Source organism: Hyaena hyaena, unplaced genomic scaffold, assembly GCF_003009895.1.
Source record: "Hyaena hyaena isolate Hyena2069 unplaced genomic scaffold, ASM300989v1 scaffold_1075, whole genome shotgun sequence".
In the NCBI taxonomy this organism is placed as follows: domain Eukaryota; kingdom Metazoa; phylum Chordata; class Mammalia; order Carnivora; family Hyaenidae; genus Hyaena; species Hyaena hyaena.
In genome coordinates, this window is record NW_024081708.1 from 420,148 (window position 1) to 443,907 (window position 23,760).

Sequence of the window (23,760 nt, forward strand, 5' to 3'; positions counted from 1 at the left end):
AGAATGTTTTGCCAGCTCTCTGGACATTCCTCAGCACATAAAATTAACTATCACAACAGTAAAATACACATACTTAAAACATCAATGTGTTAACTTTTGACATATGTATACCCCTGTGAAACCATTACTGTGATCAAGAACATAGCCATCACAACCCAGAAGTTTCCTCACACTGCTTTGTAATCCATTCCTCTTGCCATTCTCCACCCGCTTTCCAAAACCACTGATTTGTTTTGTCACTACAGATTAGTTTCCATTTTCTAGAAATTTATATAAATAGAATCATACAATACATACTCCTTTTGTCTGGCTTTTTAAACTCTCTATAATTATTCTGAGATTCATTCATGTTGCTGAGTGTGTATCAGTTGTTTACACCTTTTTATTGCTGGAGCTGTATTCCATTGTATGAAATGTCCTGCAATTTGTTTATCCATTCACCTACAGATGACCATGTGCATTGTTTCCAGCTTTTGGCTATTCATGTACAAGTCTTTGTGAAGACAAATGCCCAATTTCTCTTTGATAAATGCCTAAGATTAGACTGGCTGGTTATGTGGTAGGTGTATGTTCAGCATTTTAAGAAAGTTCCAAACTGTTTTCCAAAGTGTACCATTTTACATTATACATCAACAGTGTATGAACATTCTAGTTCCTCTATATCCTAGTCAACACTTTGTAGAGTCTATCTTTTTAATTTTAGACATTCTAATAGGTGTATGGTAATTATCTTGTTGAGGTTTTAATATGCATTTCTCTAATGACTAATAATGTTGAGCATATTTTCATGTACTTATTTGTCATCCTTCCTTATTCCTGCACTGGCAGTTCCAGGCTTCCTTTCCCACCTTTTAGTAAACTGTTGATCTTTTCCCTGGATGGAGAACCTATATCTAATATTTCTAGTCACACATTTAGCTAAAACTAGGGGAAACTATGAGGTAATGTGCTTCCATTAGGGTACAAAGAAGTATTTTGCTTATAATACTTAAAATATATCCGTTTAAATAAAGACAATTAACTAATTAATTCTATAATGTCCCATATTAATAACATTTTACAAATGGCACAGACATTTATTTCATAAAATCAGTAAATTCTTTGTTTCCCTATAATTACAAGAATAACATAACTCATTATTAGTAACTTTTATATTTTCCATTATGAAAAAAATCATAATAGATAAAAATACTCTCTTCAATAGAGTATTCATGCCTGAATACTAGGAAGTAGACTCATTTTCATAATTTAGTGGTAGTTTACGATCTTGCCCTTAGTGCTTCTTCTATCTGGTTTCTGTTTTAACCATAAGAGTCACTTAGTGTTTTGGTTCAATTATCATTTAGGAATTTGTTTCCTTCAGGAAACTCATCTGTTTGAGGAAGTATGCTAACAGGGGTTCCAGCAGAATCGGGAACATGTAGTAACTGTTTCCCTTGGCAGCACTTATTTCAATTACCTGTGTTATCAGTGAAGAAGTGTCTCCTTTTTCTCTCAAATAGTGATCAGATCAATGAGAGGATCTTTCAGATGTGAGCCTATATATATATATATGCATTAGCCATATATATATATTATATATATTAGCATTAGCCATTTGGCAGTGTATAATATTACCCTTCCATGACAAACACCAGAACCCTTAAAAAATTAAAATGAGTTTAACTTAGATATTCAAATTAAGAAATAAGAGGGTTCTTACACAGCTCATTCTTTTTTTAGTTTCTTCATTTTTTTTTTCTTCATTTATTTTTTAAATTACATCCAAATTAGTTAGCATATAGTACAATAATGATTTCAGGAGTAGAAACATGTGATTCATCCCCTACATATGAGCACCCAGTGCTCATCCCAAGTGCTCTCCTTAATGCCCCTTGCCCATTTAGCCCATCCCCCCACCCACACCCCCTTCAGCAACCCCCAGTTTGTTCTATGAATTTAAGAGTCCCTTACATTTTGTCCTCTTCCCTGTGTTTATATTATTTTTGCTTCCCTTCCCTTATGTTCATCTGTTTTGTATCTTAAATCCTAAATATGAGTGAAGTCATATGATATTTGTCTTTCTCTGACTAATTTTGCTTAGCATAATACCCTCTAGTGCCATCCACATTGTTGCAAATGGCAAGATTTCATTCTTTTTTATTGCCAAGCAATACTCCGTTTTGTGTGTGTGTGTGTGTGTGTGTGTGTGTGTGTGTGTGTATCACATCTTCTTTATCCATTCATCTGTCGATGAACATTTGGGCTCTTTCCATATGTCAAGTATTATCAATAGTACTGCTATAAACATTGGGGTGCATCTGCCCCTTCAAAACAGTATCCCTTGGATAAATACCTAGTAGTGCAATTGCTGGGTTATAGGGTAGTTCTATTTTTAATTTTTGAGGAACTTCCATACAGTTGTCCAGACTGGCTGCACCAGTTTGCATTCCCACCAGCAGTGCAAAAGTGTTCTTTCTCCACATCCTCACCAACATCTTTTGTTCCTTGGGTTGTTAATTTTAGCCATTCTGACTGGTGTGAGGTGGTATCTCATTGTGGCTTTGATTTGTATTTCCCTGATGATGAGTGATGTTGAGCACTTTTCATGTGTCTGTTAGCCATCTAAATGTCTTCTTTGGAAAAGTGTCTATTCATGTCTTTTGCCCATTCACTGAATTATTTGGTTTTGGGGTATTGAGTTTGATAAGTTCTTTATAGATTCTGGATATTAACCCTTTATGTGGTATGTCATTTGCAAATATCTTCTCCCATTCTGTTGGTGACCTTTTAATTTTACTGATTGTTTCCTTTGCCATGCAGAAGCTTTTTATCTTGATGAGGTCCCAATAGTTCATTTTTGCTTTTGTTTCCCTTGCCTCTGGAGATATGTTGAGTAAGAAATTGCTGTGGCCAAGGTCAAAGAGGTTTTTGCCTGCTTTCTCCTCTAGGATTTTGATGGATAGGTCTTTCATCCATTTTGAGTTTATTTTTGTGTATGGGGTAAGAAAGTGGTCCAGGTTCAATCTTCTGTATGTTGCTGTCCAGTTTTCCCAACACCATTTGCTGAAGAGACTCTCATTTTTCCGTTGGATATTCTTTCCTGCTTTGTCAAAGATTAGTTGGCTATACATTTGTGGGTCCATTTCTGGGTTCTCTATTCTGTTCCATTTATCTAAATGTCTGTTTTTGTGCCAGGACCATACTGTCTTGATGACTACAGCTTTGTAATACAGCTTGAAGTCCAGAATTGTAATGTCTCCAACTTCAGTTTTCTTTTTCAGGATTGCTTCAGCTATTCAGGGTCTTTTCTGGATCCTCACAAATTTTAGGATTGTCTGTTCTAGCTCTGTGAAGAATGCTGGTTTTATTTTGATAGGGAATACATTGAATATGCAGTTGCTTTGGGTAGTATCAACATTTTAGCAATATTTGTTCTTCCAACCCACAAGCATGGAATATTTTTCCTTTTTTTTTTTCCTATGTCTTCTTCAATTTCTTTCATAAGCTTTCTATACTTTTCAGTGTATAGATATTTCACCTCTTTGGTTAAGTTTAGTCCTAGGTAACACAGCTCATTTTTAAAACATCTCAGTATTAACTTCTACTTTCCTTATCCATTATAAATTAGTACCTTCATTAAAAATTTAGTGAGACTGCTTAAATTGGTAGGTCTTAAGCAATTTATCAATAAAAATTTGTTTGTATAATGTATTAATACTTTTCAAAGTATTTTCAAGTACATTATTTTATTTCTCTAAAATGTTATATTTGTTTCATCAGCTGTCAACAGATTGAAATGCTGTCTGTTCATTACAAACAGAGTGTTTTAAAGATTACAAATGATTTATAAAGAACTTGGAACTTACTGAAGATGGAATTACCTTAAGGTGCTAACTTTGGGTAGAAGCAAAACTATAGCCACCTAAGTGGTATAGTTTTCAGAGCCTGAAAATCCCCTACAGATTAAAAATAAGCAAACTAAAACCATCCCCTTACCAATAGAAAACTCCACTATTAGAGATTAATTTCTGAAAATAAGGTTTCTTAATTTTTTTTTTGTTAAGATGCAAAGACCTTTGGGATATTAACACTTTAAACTGTATCAATTGCTTGTATCTGAGTGTAAATGAACCTACTAAATGTTTTTGGAAAGGCTTCGGGGTAAAAGAGTATATGAAAATTCAGGGGCCTAGGAGAGATGAGCAAAAAGAGTAAAAATGAACATAGTTATGGCAGGTTGGGGCAAAAGGAAACAAATTTAATTTACATAACTACTTCTGATATATTTTATTTTAGAGAAACTCTGAAATTCTACACAAATACTAAGTAAAATTACTGTATATTATTAATATACCTGAAATTATTCTTTTTAGAGAGAGAGAGGGTGAGAGAGCACACAATTTGAGGCGAGGGGCAGAGGGAGACAGGAGAATCTTAACCAGTCTCCATACGCAGCACAGAACCCAATACAAGGCTCGATCCCATGACCCTGGGATCAAGCCTGTTGTTCAATGTAGAAACACTATTCTTTTATATATTGGGTCCTATTTTCTAATTTTTTAAGGTGAGAGGGTAAATCTGATTCCTGAGACTTTATCATGGCTAGCTGTGGAGGTAAGACTCTGCTAACCTTTTACTCTGATAATGATCAACATTGGAATCACGTTAGTTTTCACTGCTCATGAAAACATTGTCAGGGTCATTTTTGGGCATTGGCTTATGGCTCTGAGGTGATGAAAAAACCTTAACATTTATACATTCCAGAGAGAGTTTACCTCAAACTGTTTCTTTCACATCTTTCTCTCTTTTTGTAATATGTCTGTCACTTATAGAAACTACCAAAGAAATAGAATACTAGATGAGTGAGGCATTTGTTTTTCAAGTTAAAAACACCAATTTGCTAAAATCCTGATGGTGCCGTCAAGCTACTAGAGGGACATGAAATTCAGACATTTTTAGGTGACAGAAGGAGGCTGTCTGGCTACAAGGTGGATGAGTTAACAGGACTTGGGTTTGTAGTTGTCACATTTAGAGCTCAACCTTAAGTTAAAATCCACCTCCATTAGACTCTGCAGATAGTTCCCACTGACATGGCAATGTCACCATATTAGTGATTATCACTAATATGACCTCTTCTCAAGGAGAATCTTAAGAAGAATGTTGTCAGGACTGTTTATTGGTGCTTGCTTTTGCTTGCTTCATCAGCTCTTGGCAGTTGCCAAAAAACATCCCAATGTTGGTCTCAGAAGGAATAATGGCAAGAATAGTAAGGAAAGTGAAATTAGTCCATGAGGCCATCCTTACTGTAAGGATTATACATGTACCTAAAATAAGTGGTCTTGATTCAATTATTCCAACTGGTGGGAGTTAAATGTTAGATGATGTGCAGTCTGAGAACCTCACAAGGATAGTTGTTTAAAGGTGCGAACACATTACAGAAGTATGAGTTCAGATCTATAATTTTTAAGTTAAAATTAAATTACCTTAACTAAATGCCTCTAACTAAATAACCAACAAACTGAAGAAGCAAATGGATAGCCCTTCAGACTTCATAAAAGCCAATTTGTATAGGCTATTGATACCTGTATATTTCTGTAGAATTGAGAGAGACTAGTGGAGCTGTGCTAACCTAATAAAGATTGATAAGCATCCTTTCCCTGCTGATGTGCTTTTGGCTGGATGATAATGTATTTGTGAAGTTGTGGTTAAGTGTAACTATGCTAAGTACTGTGCAGTTTGGTGAAGTATCCATTACATTTCCACTTTAGTTGGTGACAGTGATGGGATTACCACACAATGATATCTATCAGAAGTCAGACAAGAATAGGGAGTTTGTCACTCCCAAAAGAATCTGTTACTTTGATGACACCATGGAGGTAGACCTGGTGGGGTTTGTGGTTCCTGTGGATCAAGTGGCTGCCTTTGGACTGAGTCTTCATTTCTTCTCTTTACACCTCTAGCTTTATAATGAGCTTCATAAGAGTTATAATCTATAGGACGTGTGTATATGTCTGTATCTGTGTGTCTGTGTCTACTATACTGTCCTTAGGTTAATTTCTCCAGGTTTTGTGTGTATGCATGTTGGGGAAAGGGTTGTATATTATCCATCAAGGCTTCTAATTTGACTGGGCTTAGGTATTTTTCAAAAGCAATATTCATAGTTTAAGTGTTTTTAATTTCATCATAACAGGCTGAGAAAAATCAGTATTTCGCAGCAAATAATGGAAAACTTTTATTTGACTTTACTTTCAAAAGATTATCAATAACAATTTCAGGGGTACCTGGGTGGCTTAGTCAGTTGAGTGTCTGACTCTTGATTTTGGGGATTCTGGGATCAAAAGAGTAATTCCTGAGAGAAGTGAAATCAACAAGGTCAGTACTTCCATGGCTCCAACTCATGGCCTCGAGAAAATGTCAATGTGGCAGCATAGGAAGGGAGGATCCATACAAACCTCAATGGTCTCACTAAAATGGAGAGACAGAATTCAGGGTTCAAGGAAGGCAAGATGTGGTAGGGTACCCTTCCAAAGGAAAGAAAAAAACCTCAAGGCAACCTGCTATACATGTATGTGACGTCCCTCATGACCTTGTAACTTGAGACCACTTAATCAGACTGCATGTTTGTGTGTTACCATACATGGGAGACAAAGAAGTAAAAAAAAAGAAAAAAAAAAACATAAAAACTACACCATGTGGCATTCAAAGCTCAGTTCTTCAGGCACAAACCCAACTCAGTGGTGCTGGCAGGAATAAAGTTGCTTCCTGGAAAGAAAAGCCTTAGTGTCACAACTCTCTATGTGAGAATCCTGTCACAAAGGCAGGTAGTATTTATTTATTTTTAATGTTTATTTATTTATTTTAAGAGAAAGAGAGCCTGAGTGGGGAAGGGGTAGAGAGATAGAGAGAGGTATGAAGAGAAAGAGGGAGAGAATCCCAAGCAGGCTCCACGCTGAGCATGGAGCTGGACACGGAGCTTGATCTCAAGACCATGAGAGAGCATGACCTGAGGTGACATCAAGAGTTGGGACACTTAACCAACTGAGCCACCCAGGTGCCCCATCAGGTAAAATTTAGTGGAGCAATATTCTTCAAATATTGAAGAAAAAGGAGTTGCCCAGAGATAAAGTTCCAGAGACTAGTGAATGCATGTGAGGATGCTATTAAGGCTGGAAGAAAGAACCACCAGAAAGGAGTAGCAAGAGCAATGTCCAGGGCTCACAACAAGTTTAGAATAGTTGGTGTCCCAATAAGCCAGAGTGCATGCTTAGTAATACCTGGGACTTCAAGTAGGGTCAATAATAAGCTCAAATTTGCCCTTGACTAAAGGCTGCCTTGGAGCTATGCCAATAAATTTTAAAACCAAGCCTCAATGAGATCAAACTGATGTCCATGAACTTAATTGCATATCAGAATGAATCCCCAAAATTATTAAAACAAAATCCAGTACAACATAAAATTCACAATATCTAGTATCCAATCAAAACTACTAGGTATGCAAAGAAGCAGGATAATATGAGCCATAATCTGGAATGATAGAAGTCATTCAGCAGGAATAGACACAAAAAATTGCAAATAGGATGGAATTTGAAGACAAGAATTTTTTTTTTTAACACCGGGTAAATTTTAACATATTTCATGATTTAATTAAGGTGTAATCACTTAGTGATCATTTTGGTACATTTTATGTCTTTATTCCTTTTTTTCAACTGAAGTATAGTGACACACAATGTTACTTTTCCTGTGCAGAGCAGTCTCCAGGACTAACCTCCCACTATTCACCTTCATTATTCTAGATCATTTGGTGGTTGCAGCATGTATACTTTCCTCAGTCTGATAATCTCTTCATATCACTTGCATAGTTTTACCCTCTGCTATTACATTATCCCAGAATTATTTAAGGATGTGGCTATCCTCACCTATCAGACACTACAGCATCACCCCTTTAGTTTAGGGACTGTGTCTCATATATATCTTTGTATACCCTTCAATAACCTAAAGAAATAGCTTTCATATGAGTAGAGATAAGGCACTCAATAAACTGCTGAATAAGTGCTCCTTATGTATGTACATTTCTGAATACCCAACTTTAACAATCTCAATAGCATAGATACAAAATAACTGAAAGATTTACTTAAAAGGCTAGCAATAATTTAGACAAAAAAAAATTTTAGACAACATCTCAAGATTATACCTATCTGGTAAATCAAAACAGACCTGAATTATATTTAAGTACATTGATGTTTATTCTGAATCCTGCATTAATACTTGGTCAAGGAAAAGCCTACACAGACCCAAATATGAATACTCGTAGACATGTACACAGAAGAGTGAAACATGAAAACAATACAATGATTAAGAGTCAGATATATCATGTACATGCCAAGAAAATGGGTTTTGATGAGGAATAAGAAGAACAGAATAAATGGATATTTAAAACAGAGGGGGGTGGGGTAGCTCCATCAGTTAAGCATCTGACTCTTGATTTCACCTCAGGTCATGATCTTGCCTTAATGAGATCAAGCCCCATGTCAGGCTCTATACTGATAGCACACAGTCTGCTTAAGATTCTCCCTTTTCCTCTCCTTCTGACCCTCCCCTACTCATGCACTCTACATAAATAAATAAAATTACAAAATGGAAATCACAGTTAACATGCCTCAGATTTGAGACCCTCCAAAGGGCAGAGGTTCAAATGGCTTTTGACATGCCTTAGAGAGATATGTGCTTCTAAGCCTGAATACTTGTAAAGTATTACATGACCCCAAATTTCTATATAATGGAACAATAAAAACTGAACTTAAATGAAAGAGAGTTCCACCTATATATCTTGTACATATGCAGAGGTTTAAAAAAGGAGGGGGTCTCTTTAAATATTAGCCAAAGTAACCATAAAAGGAAGATAGTGGAAGGAACATAATGTTCAGGACACAAACTAGCAACTTCTCTGTTGTGTGACACACTGTAGGCATTTAAAATCTATTTAATGAACAAGTGAATGAATGAATGAATGAATGAATGCAAAAACAAAAAGATAAAAATTTACCAAACAAATACACTTTGGTAAAATAATGAAAAGAAATTCTACCCAGCTTGCAGGATATCGTTTTTTGTTTTTGTCTATTTTTTTAATGTTTATTTACTTTTGAGAGAGAGAGAGACAGAGAGACAGAGAATGGGTAGGAGACGGGCACAGAGAAGAAGACACAGAATCCAAAGGAGGCTCCAGGCTCTGAGCTATCAGTACAGAGCCCAACATGAGGCTCCAACTCACCAACTGTGAGATCATGACCTGAGCTTAGGTCAGATGCTTAACTGAATGAGCCACCCAGGCACCCCAGGATATTGTTAATATTAAACTAACACAATCACTTTAAAAGTACTTAATGTGAATTTAGCTCACTTTGCAAAATAAATACCTTCAGTTAGTACAAAACCATCTTGTAAACCAGCAATGTAGTTCAATGATGGTCTACTCTATGCCATTCAAGCAAGAGAACCATCAATTTCTTAAATTTGTCTGCCATATAATTCAACAGATGAGATAACTCACTGTGCTCTGCTGGTCAAGTGACTACTGAAGTGAATGTTTCAGAGAGGAGCGTGCAGGCTGTGGCAGTAGGGAAGACTGAGCATGACCCACAGAGGAGGAGATTCTGAAAACATTCTTTCTGAACTACAGCTTTGACCTCATTCTGCTCCAGTGCTGGTTCCCTATTGCCTTCAGAATCACATTTGTTTTTACATGAGGTTAACTTGTTACAATGAAAAGAAAATAAAAATTCAATCTTCTGGAAAAACAGACTATCTTATTCTAAACTCTCCATTCAAATTAAATTCATATATTTAAATATAAAACAAATAAGACATGTAGTTTTAAAATATTTTCAATGTTGTTATTCAGAAAAATACTTGAATGTATCTGTAATTTATGAAGCTAGAAAACAGATCCTGGTCACTGTACGTATGGCAGGACTCAAAGTCTAAGTAATCTGTAAAGTTCTTCAAAATAGCTCACCTGTGAGAAAGTGACATTTCTCTCTAAAATGAACTATTCCCGGAGTCTTGTGGTAGGAGGCAATACCCTTGGCTCAGTTCCACCTAGACTCGCAGTGCTATTCAGCTGCCAATGTGGAGGGGCCTCAGTGTGGAGCCCTCACTTGGACTGTGGTGATCCGTTCCTGCTGGTTCTCAGACCTGCTGCCTGCACTTTGTGTCTCCACCTCATCCCGTTAGTTATCTCGTGTCTCGGAAACAAGTTCTCTGACTTCTGTTACTAAACATCTTTATTAGAATGGTCACTTAAAGCAATTGCAAGTCCCCCTCCAAAAACTGAATAGTAATAATGCTCTAATAAATTATAAGTCATATGAAATTTTTGAAAAACAGGCATGTTACATTGTGCAGTAAATGTAATACAAAGGTGGCAAATCAAATTTTGATGAATTAGAAATATATTTGACATGCATGAAAGGAGGAAATACCAAGGAAATCTTTCACAAAAGAATACTTCTATAATTTGAACTATTAACTTTAATTTATCCATTTTGAAAGTTCTAATTTGTAATATCTTTCTTATACTAATGTCATTGAAAGAGGAGTATGAAGCAATATAATAGCATTTAGAGAAGTATTTTAACATAAAAAAGGTCCCCAGACGACAAAACCATTTATCCTTAACCATGACCTACAGGCTGTACTTTTGTAAGTTCTTAACAGTAACTTTTAATGCAAAGAGTGATGGATTCTAGTGTTTTAAAAAATGACCCCTCTTTGAAGGAGGAATATCAAACTCCAAATGGATCATTTCTCTTTTTTCAATAATTTTTTAGTGTTTATTTATTTACTTTGAAAGTAAAGTGTCATTCATTAAAATTATGTATCTATCTATTAGGTTTTAAAACATTTTAAAAATTAGGAATAAGGGGCATCTGGGTGGCTCAGCTGGTTGAGTGACTCTTGACTTGGGCTCAGGTCATAACCTCTCATGGCTTGTGAGATGGAGCCCCATGCCGGCTCACACTAAAGCGCTGAGCCTTCTTGGGATTCTCTCTCCCTCTCTCTCTGCCCTTCCTTCTCACTCTCTCTCTCAAAATAAAAATAAATATTTTTAAAAGCTAGGAATAAAATAGCTCTTTACCAGGAAAAACAAATAGTAAATAGTATATCCCTAATTTAACAAAAGACACATTTTCATCACAACTAGGAGCAAAACATGGTTCTGGAATTCCTGAATAATGTAGTAAGACATTAAAGAGAAATAACAGATGTACCAATGGAAATGAGAAGAAAAAATTATCATTATTAGCAAATATCTTATAACTTTATAGACTTTAGCTCCGGTCATGATCTCACAGTTTGTGAGTTCAAGTCTTACATCAGGCTCCATGCACTGATAGTGTGGAGGTTGCTTGGATTCTCTCTCTCCCTCTCCCTCTGCCCCTCCCCAGCATGCATATGCATACTTTCTCTCTTTCTCTCAAAATAAATAAATAAACATTGGAAATATATATATATATATATGGAAAAACCCCTATTCAAACCACAAGAACAAAAAGAACTAAACATTAATACCCTAACTATAAATGCATGGATGCTATATGAAGATAATTGAGAATCCTACTAAGGAAAAAGAATATTTGAACAAATGAAAGGATTAGCATGATCCTTGGATTGGAAAAAATAATAAATATTTTAAAGATACCAATTATTCTCTAAGAATCTATAGGTTTAAAATAATTTTAGTGGCGATAGCTTTGTCTTCATAAATTATCCTAAATTTTGCCACATGAATAGAAAAGAGCCCCTAAATAAAAATAAGTAATGACAGAAGACTATAGACATGACAGAAGGATATTAAAGCAAATTACAAATCCACAAAAGTAAAACACTGTGTTATTGGCACAATAAAATAGAAAAGATCTTCAGAAATAGACTGCAGTAGTAATGTAACAGAAGATAAAGGAGACTGAAAAAAATAGTTCATTATACATGAAAATAAATCTCAGATAAAAAAAGAACTAAATGTTAAAAAAAACTTTATGATAAGGAAGAAATTTTGCAAAAGTATTTACTTTTAGTTAAAGATACATGTATAGATTTCACTTTACAACCGTGAAGAGTAAAACTTTGATAGGTCAAAAAATTTTATAACAGAATTTAAATCACCAGAAGAATAGGGACTTTGTCCTAGGTACTGTCGTATCTCCAGAGCTTAGAATAATGGCTGATGTACTGTAGATTTGTAATTCACTTTTATCAAATGATAGCATGTGAGTCCATTCCTTTGGATCAAACTTAGTACAGAGTTTTTTAACATTAAAAATTTGTTTAAAATTTCTACCCCCAAAAACAGCCATCTGGATTTTTATAGGGATCGCATCAAATGAGTAGGTCAGCTTGGGAGGGACTTCCACCTTAGCATTGCCATATCTTCCAATGAATGAACACAGGCCATTTGTCCAATTATCTAGATTGTCTATAGTCTCTTTCAACAATGTTCCATAGTTTTGAGAGTACAGATTTCACACTTCCTTTGTTAAATTTATTCCTTAGGGTATATTATTTTTGATGTTTTTATAAATGAAATTATTTTCTTAATTTCATATTTTGTGCATGGCAAGTTTATAGAAATACAATTGATTTTTGTACATCTATCTTGTATCCTGCAACCGTGCTGAACTCGTTTATTAGTTCTAATAGTTTTTTGGTGGATTTGTTAGGAATTGCTACATATTTTATCATATCTTCTATAAATAGAGATCATTCTACTCCTTTCTTTCCAATACGGATGGCTTTTTTTTTTTTATTTCTCTTGCCCAACTGCCCTACCTAGAGCCTCCAGCACAATGTTGCACTGAAGTGGCAAGAGTAGACATCTTTGCCTTGTTCTTGATCTTAAAAGGAAAGCATGCATTCTTTCATCATTAAGTATGATGTTAGCTGTGGGCTTTAGTTTATGACATTTATCAGGTGTAGGAAATTCTCTTCTATTACCATTTTGTTGAGTGTTTTTATAATGATGGCATGTTGGATTTTTCAAATGTCTTTTCTGAATCTGTTGAGATGATATTGTGATTTCTTGTTTTTTTTTTAAATTTTTTTTATATTTTTATTTATTTCTAGGAGAGAGAGAGACAGCGTGAGCAGGGGAGGGTCAGAGAGAGAGGGAGTCACAGACTGAAACAGGCTCCAGGCTCTGAGCCGGCAGTCAGCACAGAGCCCGACGCGGGGCTCGAACCCACGAACCGCGAGATCATGACCTACGCGAAAGTCGGACGCTTAACCGACTAAGCCACCCAGGCGCCCCTGTGATTTCCTGTTTTTATAATGATGGCATGTTGGACTTTTTCAAATGTCTTTTCTGAATCTGTTGAGATGATATTGTGATTTCCTGTTTTTAATTCTACTGATATGATAATTGCTTTTTGGATGTTAAACCAATCTTGCATTAATAAGATAAAACAAGCTGATTCTAAGATTCATACAAAATTTCAAGGGACTCAGGATAGCCAAAACAATTTGAAAAAAACAAAATAGGACTCACACCTCAATTTTAAAACATACTACAAAGCAAGGGTAATTATGACAGTGCAATACTGGCACAAATATAGAAATATAGATCAGTTGAATTGAATTGAGAGTCCCAAGATAAACATATACTTATGGCCAACCGATTTTTGACCAAAAAAATGATACAAATGATGCTGGCACAAACTGGATATTCACATGCAAAAAATGAAGTTGAACCCTTTCCTCACACCATGTGGGATCAAAGACCCAAAATAAATGGATCAAAGACCTAAACGTTAGAGCAAAACTATAAAATTCTTAGAAGAAAACATAAGGGTAAAACTTCATAACTTTGGTTTTTGTGATTTATGAGGTGTGGTTTTTATGAGTACTTTCAAAGAAATTGGGAAGAAAAGTAGGGAAAAAGAAATCGGGAAGAAATTAAAACCCTAATAAGAAATAGAGAAAAATAAAAATGCCAATTCATAAAAGAAATAGAAGTACCAAATAAGCACACAAAAAATTTAATAACACCAGTTGCTAAGAAATATGAGTGAAAACAAAGCTCATTTGCCTACCAAATTATCATGGTATTAAAGGAGAGGGTCAAGCATACCACGTTTGATGTAGATATAGGCACACATATAATTGTATATATGAATACAGATATTAGATGGGTGTTGAATTGTTACTTTAAAAAAAAAATCCCAAACACACACACTTGCAGGAAGGATGTAAACCAGAAACGTATTAGTAGTTAAGCTCTACTATAAAAGTATATAGAATTATATAAATACAAGTTATATATGTGATTATATATATTACTTTCTTGGCATAAAAAGTAGCAGGTGTTTTAAAAGCCTATTTGCAAATAGAGTTTCCCTTTAATGTCATCAAAGGAATTAAAAGAACAAAGAAGAGAGCATTTGGAGAGAGATGCAGGCCACTACCCAGAGCAGAGAGCTCACAAAAACATTTCTGTTGCTACAGTTCAACACCCAGGAATGGAGGCAACACGCACCACAGGACTGTGCCCACCCATCCGGCAAACATCCTTATTTATTACCTGCTTTGGAAGTAACAAGCTGCAGCACAAGAGGCCGTCTGGTTACAATGCCCGACCCTCGAGGGAGAAAGTCCCTAAAAAAAAAGGAAAGAAAGAAAGAAAAGAAATAATAGATTAAGGCATTTTACATAATTCTGATTACCTAGAAATTTATAAGTCAAGTTCCACAGTAATTCTTTTAATTCCCAACCTGTCAGTGCATCACATGTCCAAAGAACACTAGACCCAGTTTATAAAAGAAGCATTTGATTTGAGAAGTAAAAAAAGGGAGGAGGGAAGGCCCCTTATATTGAATATTAATCCAGGTATATTATCATAATGACCTATTGGAATACGTCACTCATTCATTTAATTGGAATTAATAAAAGTTTACATTAAATTACTTTGTATTTTCACTTCTCATTCATTTTCAGAGTCAGCATTTATAAAAACATGTGATACAGAACATCCTTTTGGTAATTAAAAAATTCAGTGAGGCATCTGGGTGGCTTAGTCAGGTAAGCATCTGACTCTTGATCTCAGCTCAGGTAATGACTTCATAGTTCATGAGATCGAGCCTCACTTTGGGCTCTGCCCTAACAGCTTGAGATTCTCTCTCTCTGCCCCACTCCCACTCACTCGCACCTGCACAGGCATGTGCACACTTTGTCTCTCTCTCAAATAAATTAATTAAAAAAAAAGAAGATCAATATTAGCACCATCAAACACTGATCATTATTAGAGGTAATAAAGGCATTTTAGATTATACCTACTAAATATCCTGAAATTTTTTCCAATAAAAGGTTACACATAAAATGTAGGATTAAGTAGAGATAAATATTATGTATGCAGAGATTAACAGCAGAAAAAAACACTGAAGTTTGAATTTGTTTGTTCTCATTCCTGATGGGTGGGAGTTTATTTAAAATGGGAATTTTTTAACAAATAATAATTGTGTTTTAAATACATGTTAATATACACTAGATCAATAAAAATGCAGCTAAGAAAGTATTTTATAGCTACACCTGCAATGCCACATAAATCAGTACTAATTGTACAATGTCAAATTCATTAATATACCTATCACACAGCTTTTTAAAAAAAATTTTAATGTTTCTTTTTGAGAGAGAGACAGAGTGTGGGTAGGGGAGGGGCAGAGAGAGAAGGAGACATAGAATCCAAAGCAGGCTCCAGGTTCTGAGCTGTCAACACAGAGCCTATCTTGGGGCTCGAACCGACGAACTAGGAGATCATGACCTGAGCTGAAGTCAGACACCCAACCAACTGAGCCATCCAGATACCCCACACAGCTTTTAAATGTATTTAGGGTTTTTTTTAATGTTTATTTTTGAGAGAGGGAGAGACAAAGAGGGTGCAGGGGAGGGGCAGAGAAAAAGGAAGACAGAATCTGAAACAGGCTCCAGCCTCTGAGCCGTGAGCAAAGAGCCGCACACGGGGCTCAAACTCATGAACCTTGAGATCATGACCTAAGTCGAAGTCAGATGCACCAACTGAGCCACCCACGCATTTAGAATGCCTCACAACTTTTGGTAGATTCATCATTTTAAAACCCACAAAATTCCATTCAAAATAATTTCTGACTCAATAGGAATGTTTCTCAAAAATGGTTCCAGGACTATCAGATAGCATTATATCCACAGATGCCCAGGATTCATTCTAAACCTACAGATTCAGAATGCCCAGGGAAAGATTTACTCTTTTTTTTTTTTTTAATGTTAATCGATTTCTTTTGAGAGAGAGACAGCAAGGAGGGGAAAGGCAGAGAAACAGGGAGACAGAGGATCCCAGGCAGGCTCCACAGCTATCAGCTCAGATCCCGACTCGGGCTCAAACCCATGAACCATGAGATTGTGACCTGAGCCAAAACCAAGAGTCCAATACTTAATCGAGTGAGCCACCGAGGTGCCCCTGCAGAATCTGTACTCTTGACAAACTCCAGGGGATCCTGATGTTCACCATGGTTTAAGAACCACTGAGTTCAAGACAGGATACATCACTCAACAATTCGGTGGGTGATAATGGCCTGGGTCATACATGAGTTTTGTAGAAAATCTGGCAGAACAGAGCTTCAACACAACAGGATTTCAATGAACAACATCTTATAAAAATGGTAAAATCCACTGAGAATGCTACAGAACCCAAGCCTTAGCTCTACTGACCCTTTAGAATAGAGAGTTGCAGAGATAAAATTAAAATTTCCCCTACTATAACTAATTTTTTTCAAGTGCTAGTGTAAAGAGGAAATGATACTGAACAGCCTCTTAATTAAACCTTTACTCCTTGATTCCAAGGACTAAGTTTCATTTGGAAAGCCATATATGACTAAAATAAAAAATAGTGAAATTACAGACTTTTATTGGTGCCAAAAATGTCAATCTGAAATAAATAATAGTATTTATTCATCAAAAATTCACTGAGAAACTAAGAAGTGCTGGGGAGATGCTGTGGGCATCACCCTATACTAATTACACACCAGAAGTTTGAAATCTAATGGGAAGATAAAGACATGCACATAGAAGACCATTAAAGAAGGGAACAGATAAACTACACTGGAGTTCAGAAAAGAGAGACCAATACTCTCTAAATACATATAATTAAATACTCTTTCAATATTCTCCAGGAACTATATTAGAATATTTGCTAGTTTTAATGGTTTCAATAATCACTTAATTAATCACTGTGTCTAAAACCAAAACCAAGGGAAAGAAGTTAACTTGAAAATCAATAAGGATGAAGGGAAAACAAAACAAAACTCCAAAGCATGGAGTGGGAGGGAATCTGTTTGAGCTATTAGGACTTTGAAGGAGATTTTAGGATGTATAGATAGATGATGGCAGAAAGAAATAAATATTCATATCTTAAATGCTTGAGTAATGCCATTTAATGAATCAATAAAATATTTTATTAAAAAATAAAAAGAGGTAAAGAAGAAGGGGAAAATGAAAATGGAAGAAAGAGGTTTAGTTACTTTATACCTTCATGCTGAGATCTGTTTCAACCCATGTTTATGACCATATATTTATAATGTGGATTTAGTAACAATCCCTTTGAAACATTATTAAAGCAAAATATAATGTGTCAAATATTTTAAATAACAAATAATAATTATGTGTTTGACTAAAGTGTAAGTCCACAGATACATCTAACAATTTTCTCTTCTTTTTTATTAAATAAACAGAACTTTGCATTAAAAGTAATAAATGGATTCAGGTATCCAACCCCCCTTCTTACTAACTCACACTTACTGACCCCCTTTAGTCCTACCTCCAATACATGTATTCTCACCAAAAATCAAGATTTGGTAACCAAATCCTGCTATTTGGAAGTCTCTCCTGACCTCACAGGAGTATCTAAGTGCAACAAAGCAGTAGAGAGAAATTTCACTATTCTGGAGAGTACATGACTAATCTGGCATCCTGAAGATCCATGGCATTCTGATGATCCAGCAGCATGAAGACCATACACCCAGCACACTGCTGCTGTGAGAGCCGAGGGGTGAGCACTCAAATGAAACCCAGAGAACCTTGCTTTGAGCCCCAGTTCTGACAATGAAAGGACAAAATTCTCTTTAAACTTTAACTTCTTTTGCTACTAAACTGAGACAACCCTGTGGATCAAAGGAAATGTACCACATGACAACTTTTTAAAAACCCACCCACTATAGAAAAAAGTAGTACTGTTACCATTACTGTTGCTATAATATAGTCACAGCATGTTTTTCCTGATGTTGCCGGATTCTCTCATCTCAAATTAAAAAAATAAATAAAAAGCCTCTACACATAATATTTTAACATTCATGAATGGAATGTTAAAGATAAAGAGACCCAGACCCCACCTCAACTGCACCCTTGGTGTTGACCAGCTGCACTAGTTCAGAAATCTCAGTTCCTTATAGCTGCCTCCAGCAGGGAATCAAGACACTGATACAAATAATTATAAATAATTCATTAGTCATTGCATGCAACCATCCATTTGAATTTTATTATTTTCTACGTAATAGGTGGTTGATTCTCCCGTGTGTTTTTCTTATGGGAAAATAACTTTGCTAAATGAATGCAGAAAAAAATGTGCTTTTAGTATTACTGAGGATTTAAACTATAATTTCTGCTTATGGTCATGTATATAAAAATATAAAATTTGCATGCCATTTTTCTCCAGCATGAACCTTCAAGGTAAAAAATAAATAAATAAAAAGAGTAATCTGAAGGGGTGCCCGGTGGCTCAGTCATAAAGCCTCCAACTTCGGCTCAGGTCATGATCTTGTTCATGAATTCAAGCCCGTATCAGGCTATCTGCTATCATCGCAGATCCTGCTTCAGATCCTATGTCTCCCTCGTCCTCGGCCCATCCCCTATTCTCTCTCTCTCTCTCAAAAAAGTAAATAAACATTTACAAAAAGAGAGTAATCTCAAGACTAAGCATCATTTAATTAACTTCACTCTATTGACTGTCATATTTATTGTTGGACTGTACAGCTTTTAAGGCAGGAAGAGTGCTTCCCTCTCGATGCCTCATAGTAGCTACAACTCAAATGCCTTCCTTCTCTCTCGACCCACCTCAATTAAGCACTAATCTGCACAGATTTAACAGCTGCTCTTTGGGCAATAAATTGATGCTTTTTCATGGTTTCCTGACTTCTGCACTAAAGTAGAGAACAATTCCCACTCTAAGATCTAAGAACCATCTTGATAATATTTCTTATTAGCTCTTCCAGAAACTTAGTTTACCAAGAAATACTTACAAGAAATACATACGAAATGACTGACCTTTGGAAGCCTATAAAAAGGAGAGCAGCCTTGCTGTATCAATCAAGCTAGAAGAAGTTTTCCCATTAGCAACAAAAAAGTAAATATAGAGAAGTTTTTCTTTAAGATAGATGTGAAATGATCATTAACCAGATGAACTGCTCAATAAATATATGTTTAACATCTACCTAGACTGAAGACAAGAGGCATAACTTACACTCTACAAGAAGTTAATTCATATAGCTGATTCATTCAAAGATAAATAAGCTTAGTCTTAGAGAAGAATAGCATGCAAATGATACAACAAATATGACAGGTATATGGGTAAGCTCCACACACGGTGAGATATTGACCTAGATTAGGGAATAATCTATTCTGCCTAGAGGAAACGATTTCAGAGAGGCAGAAGGTAGGCGCCACTCCATAGAGGATGAGTATGTACAAAGACATGGAAGACCAAAGTAACACAGAATATCAAGGAACTGTAAATATTACAGAGAGGTCAGAATGAGGTAGAAAAGAGTCTGAAGAAGAAGTCAGGACAAGACCTCAGAGGCTTTCACTTGTATTTTTTTCTTCCTGTAAGGCACTAAAGAGTGTTAAGTGATCAGGTTTGCATTTCAGAAAAATCCCTGGGGGACTATATAGACAATGTTGAAAAAAAGAAAGACAAAAGACAGGGAGACCAGTCACTAGCTTATCTGGGTCTCTGAGGATGAACATAATAAAGGTTAAGTTTAGAGCAGTAATGTTAGAGATGGAGAGAAGACAACAGAGAGAATGGACACTTGACAGTACATAATGATCATTTTGATGTAGAATGAAGTGAGATGGAGGACTTGGGATAAATCTCACAGTTCTGGTTTGGTTAGCTGGTTGAATAGTGGTGCCATTAAGAAGAACAGGAAATACAGGAAGGTCCAGTTATAGCTGTTATTTATTTTATATAGTATTTATCATCTGCCAGGCACTATTCTTATTTGATCCTCAGGTAGGTGCTATTGTTATTCTCACTTCATAGATGAGGAAGCTGAAACACAGAAAGGTCATATAATTTTCTCAGGGCCATGAAACTACTAAATGACAGATCTAGGACTCAAACCTAGAGAATCTAATTCTAGTTTCTGTGCTAATGTGACCATTAGACTATGCTACATTGTAAAGGAATGGGAAAGAAGATAAAGGAATATATTTGTACATATTGATCCATAGATGTCTGGGGAATATCCAAATGGAGACAACTACCCAATTAGACTGAGCAACTGGAGCTCAGGGTAAATATCATATCTAGAGATAATAATCTGACAGAAATCCATGGGGCAGGTAGTTAAATCCAAGAGAATATGCAAATAGGAATAGAATGGAGAAGAGTGATGAATATGGACTAAGGAAAACACCAGTATTTAATGGACACTGAAAGAAAAAGAAGTGAGAGACTGAGAAGGGGTTTACAAAGAGGCAAGCCAAATACGATAAAACAAAGGTACCCTTAAAGTCACACTAAACTCTCCACCTAGATGTCTCATACTCAAGCTCTACAACTCACTATCATCTACCCAACATGTTTTTCCTCCTTCATTCCCAACCATAATCCACATCATCAGTATCCATACATGTTAGCCAAATAAAGTACATGGAAAGTATCCATCCTCCATTTTCCTCTGTCTTCATGTCCACAATTGGTCACCAAGTCCTACTGATTCTACCTTCTTAATATCTCTTAAATGTAAAAAAAAGATCTTGTCTCTATTTCAATTACCACTGCAGGTACCACCTGCATATAAACAACTATAATAATCTCCCAAATAATTTCCCTACACCCAATTTGAGCATACTCTAATCTAACCTCAACAATGACATGTCCCATCACATCATTTCCAACTCTAAATCATTCAATGATTCTCCATCGTCTTTAACATGAAAATCAAACCATTAACAAAACACATATAAAAAAACACACATAAAAAGTCCTGTCCTTTTGTGGAAGTCTTCATGTGCATCTGCAGTCTAAGGCTCAGTGCCTTGGCACACTCCATATTTGCCTCCTAGGATGCCCATCCCCCACTTCTCCTGCTAGCCAACTTCTACTTCATCTTCAGCATGCACCTCCATATCATCTTCCCTTAGAAGCCCTTCTTGAAATCCCACATGCATACCTCTATCTAAGCTCTTAACATACACATGTTACACTGCTCTATTTACATGTCTATTCCCCCATGCCTGTGTTCTTCCCAATGCCTCTTTTAGTGCCCAAGCATTAAATATTTCTAATACTTTCTACCTACCCTTTCAGGAAGATTTCCAATAGCCCCATATATTCATATCATGGAGGGAAAAGATTGTCCTATCTGATTCCCCAACCAGCAGATAGCTAAGTAGCATTTTACATGTACAGAAAGAACAGATAAGACTTTCTAGTTATAATTTGTTGAGGTCATTTAAGTTGACATTTTTATTATGAATATTTAAGATCCAACAGTACTGGGGCACCTGGGTGGCCCAGTTGGTTAAGTTTCTGACTTCAGCTCAGGTCATGAACTCATGGTTCATGAGTTTGAGCCCTGAGTCAGGCTCTGTGCTGACAGCTCGGAGCCTGGAGCCTGCTTCAGATCCTGTGTCTCCCTCTCTCTCTCTGCCTCTCCCCAACTCACTCTCTGTCTCTCAAAAGTGAATAAACATTAAAAAATTTTTTTAATCATTCCTTAAAAATAGTAAAGCCTCTTCTTAAAAAATTATCTTCAAAGTACAATTTTATATGCTCCAAAATAATCTCTGAAGGATTACTATCTCATAGTCCTTTAAAATGATAACTCAATTAAACAGAGATGGAGGGAGGGAAAGGACAGATAAAGAAAGACAAACAGAAACAGACAGGTCCCTGACAAATACTGCCCACCTCCTGCCGCAAGAAGCACTGAGGTCATGTATTCCTCATGCTAAACACAAGGGTCCTGTCAAAATGGCTGTGTGCTTCCATACCTAAACCCAGAGCTTTGCCAACCATTACAATGCCACTTGAACTGTTGAAGGAAATTATTATGCCAAAATCTAGATTTAATTGGAAATTTTCCAATGAAGTTTTCTTTTTTTCCCTAAATTCTTAGCACAATATGAATATGAGCATTTACAGATTTATAAAAGATCACATGTTTCTGCTATTAATTACTATATAATTTGAGGTATTCAATAAATACCACCATCATTTTTTGAAAAAAAAGTTACAAATACATTTGCAGGAAACACTGTTTTTGTTTTTGTTTTTTTACTAGCATCCATGAAATTTCAATTCAAATTTGCCTTTCATTCACAAAACTCAAAATTTCTAAGCAAAAGTTTTTCATTAAATCTAATTAATCTATAATTAATGGTTTCCACTGCAACTTCAAAATGCAAAATTTCTGAGTCCAAGATCTATAAACTGAATGAAGAAGCCCATTTTTAGTTCACAAATACCATGCGTTCTCTCTACCAGGAAACTCTCAAGAACTTAATGCCTTTGTATTTAATCCATTTTATTTGCTTATTCACAAAGCCAGCTTGCTCAAAAATTTCAAGCAACAGCCTGACTTATTTCGCTAAGCATAACACCCTCAAGGTCCATCCATGTTGCTACACATGGCCAGATTTCATTGTTTCTCATTGCCATGTAGTATTCCATGGTATAGATAAACCACATCTTCTTGACCTTGAGGGTGTTATGCTTAAAGAAATAAGTCAGGCAGAGAAGGACAAATATCATATGTTTGCACGTATAGGAGGATTAGGAGGAACTTAACTGAGGACCATGGGGGAGAAGAAGGGGGGAAATGGTGGGGGAAAGGGAGAGAGGCAAACCATGAGAGACTCTTGAATGCTGAGAAACAAACTGAGGACTGATGGATGTGGGGGGGAAGGGGGAGATGGGCGTGGAAGAGGGCACTTGTGGGGATGAGCACTGGGTGTTATATGGAAACCAACTTGACAATAAACTATTTGTAAGAAAAAATTTTAAAAAAGGTCTCAATATTTCTTTAAAGGAAAAAAAATTTAAACCATCAGGTTAATGAGTCACAGCATGAAGGAGAGGCACATAGCTCTTGCTCTATCCCACATCATGTGGATGGATCTATTGCCACACAAATAGATGACAAAAGGGACAACCAAAGAGGCTGCTAGTTGCCGGCTCAATATCCATTTACACCTTACTTCTTATTAACAGAATCCCAATTTTATCGAGAATGGCAACGGGCCCAATTTTAATAGGTAAACAAATAAATCTATATTTCCCAGCCTCCCTTGCAAATGGGGTATCCACATAACGAAATCTAGTCAGTAAAATGTAATTAAAAGTTAAGTTCCTTTAAAAAGTTCTGGTTTAGCTAATGTATAATTTTTGCCCTTCCCTCTTCTTTCTTCTCCTTGTCAATTATACATAATAGCATAGCTACAGAAACCATCTTAAGCCACAGTGCAACCCTG

At 36.0% G+C, this 23,760-nt stretch overlaps 1 protein-coding gene across 1 annotated transcript in view; it reads right to left on the reverse strand.

Moving 5' to 3' along the window:
• LOC120223949 (dynamin-3) overlaps positions 1 to 23,760 on the reverse strand; it is a 413,439-nt gene that overhangs the window by 298,145 nt on the left and 91,534 nt on the right. The window contains exon 2 of the mRNA XM_039222176.1: positions 14,558 to 14,631. Coding sequence (XP_039078107.1) covers positions 14,558 to 14,631 — 74 coding nt within the window. The remainder of the gene's footprint in view (positions 1 to 14,557; positions 14,632 to 23,760) is intronic.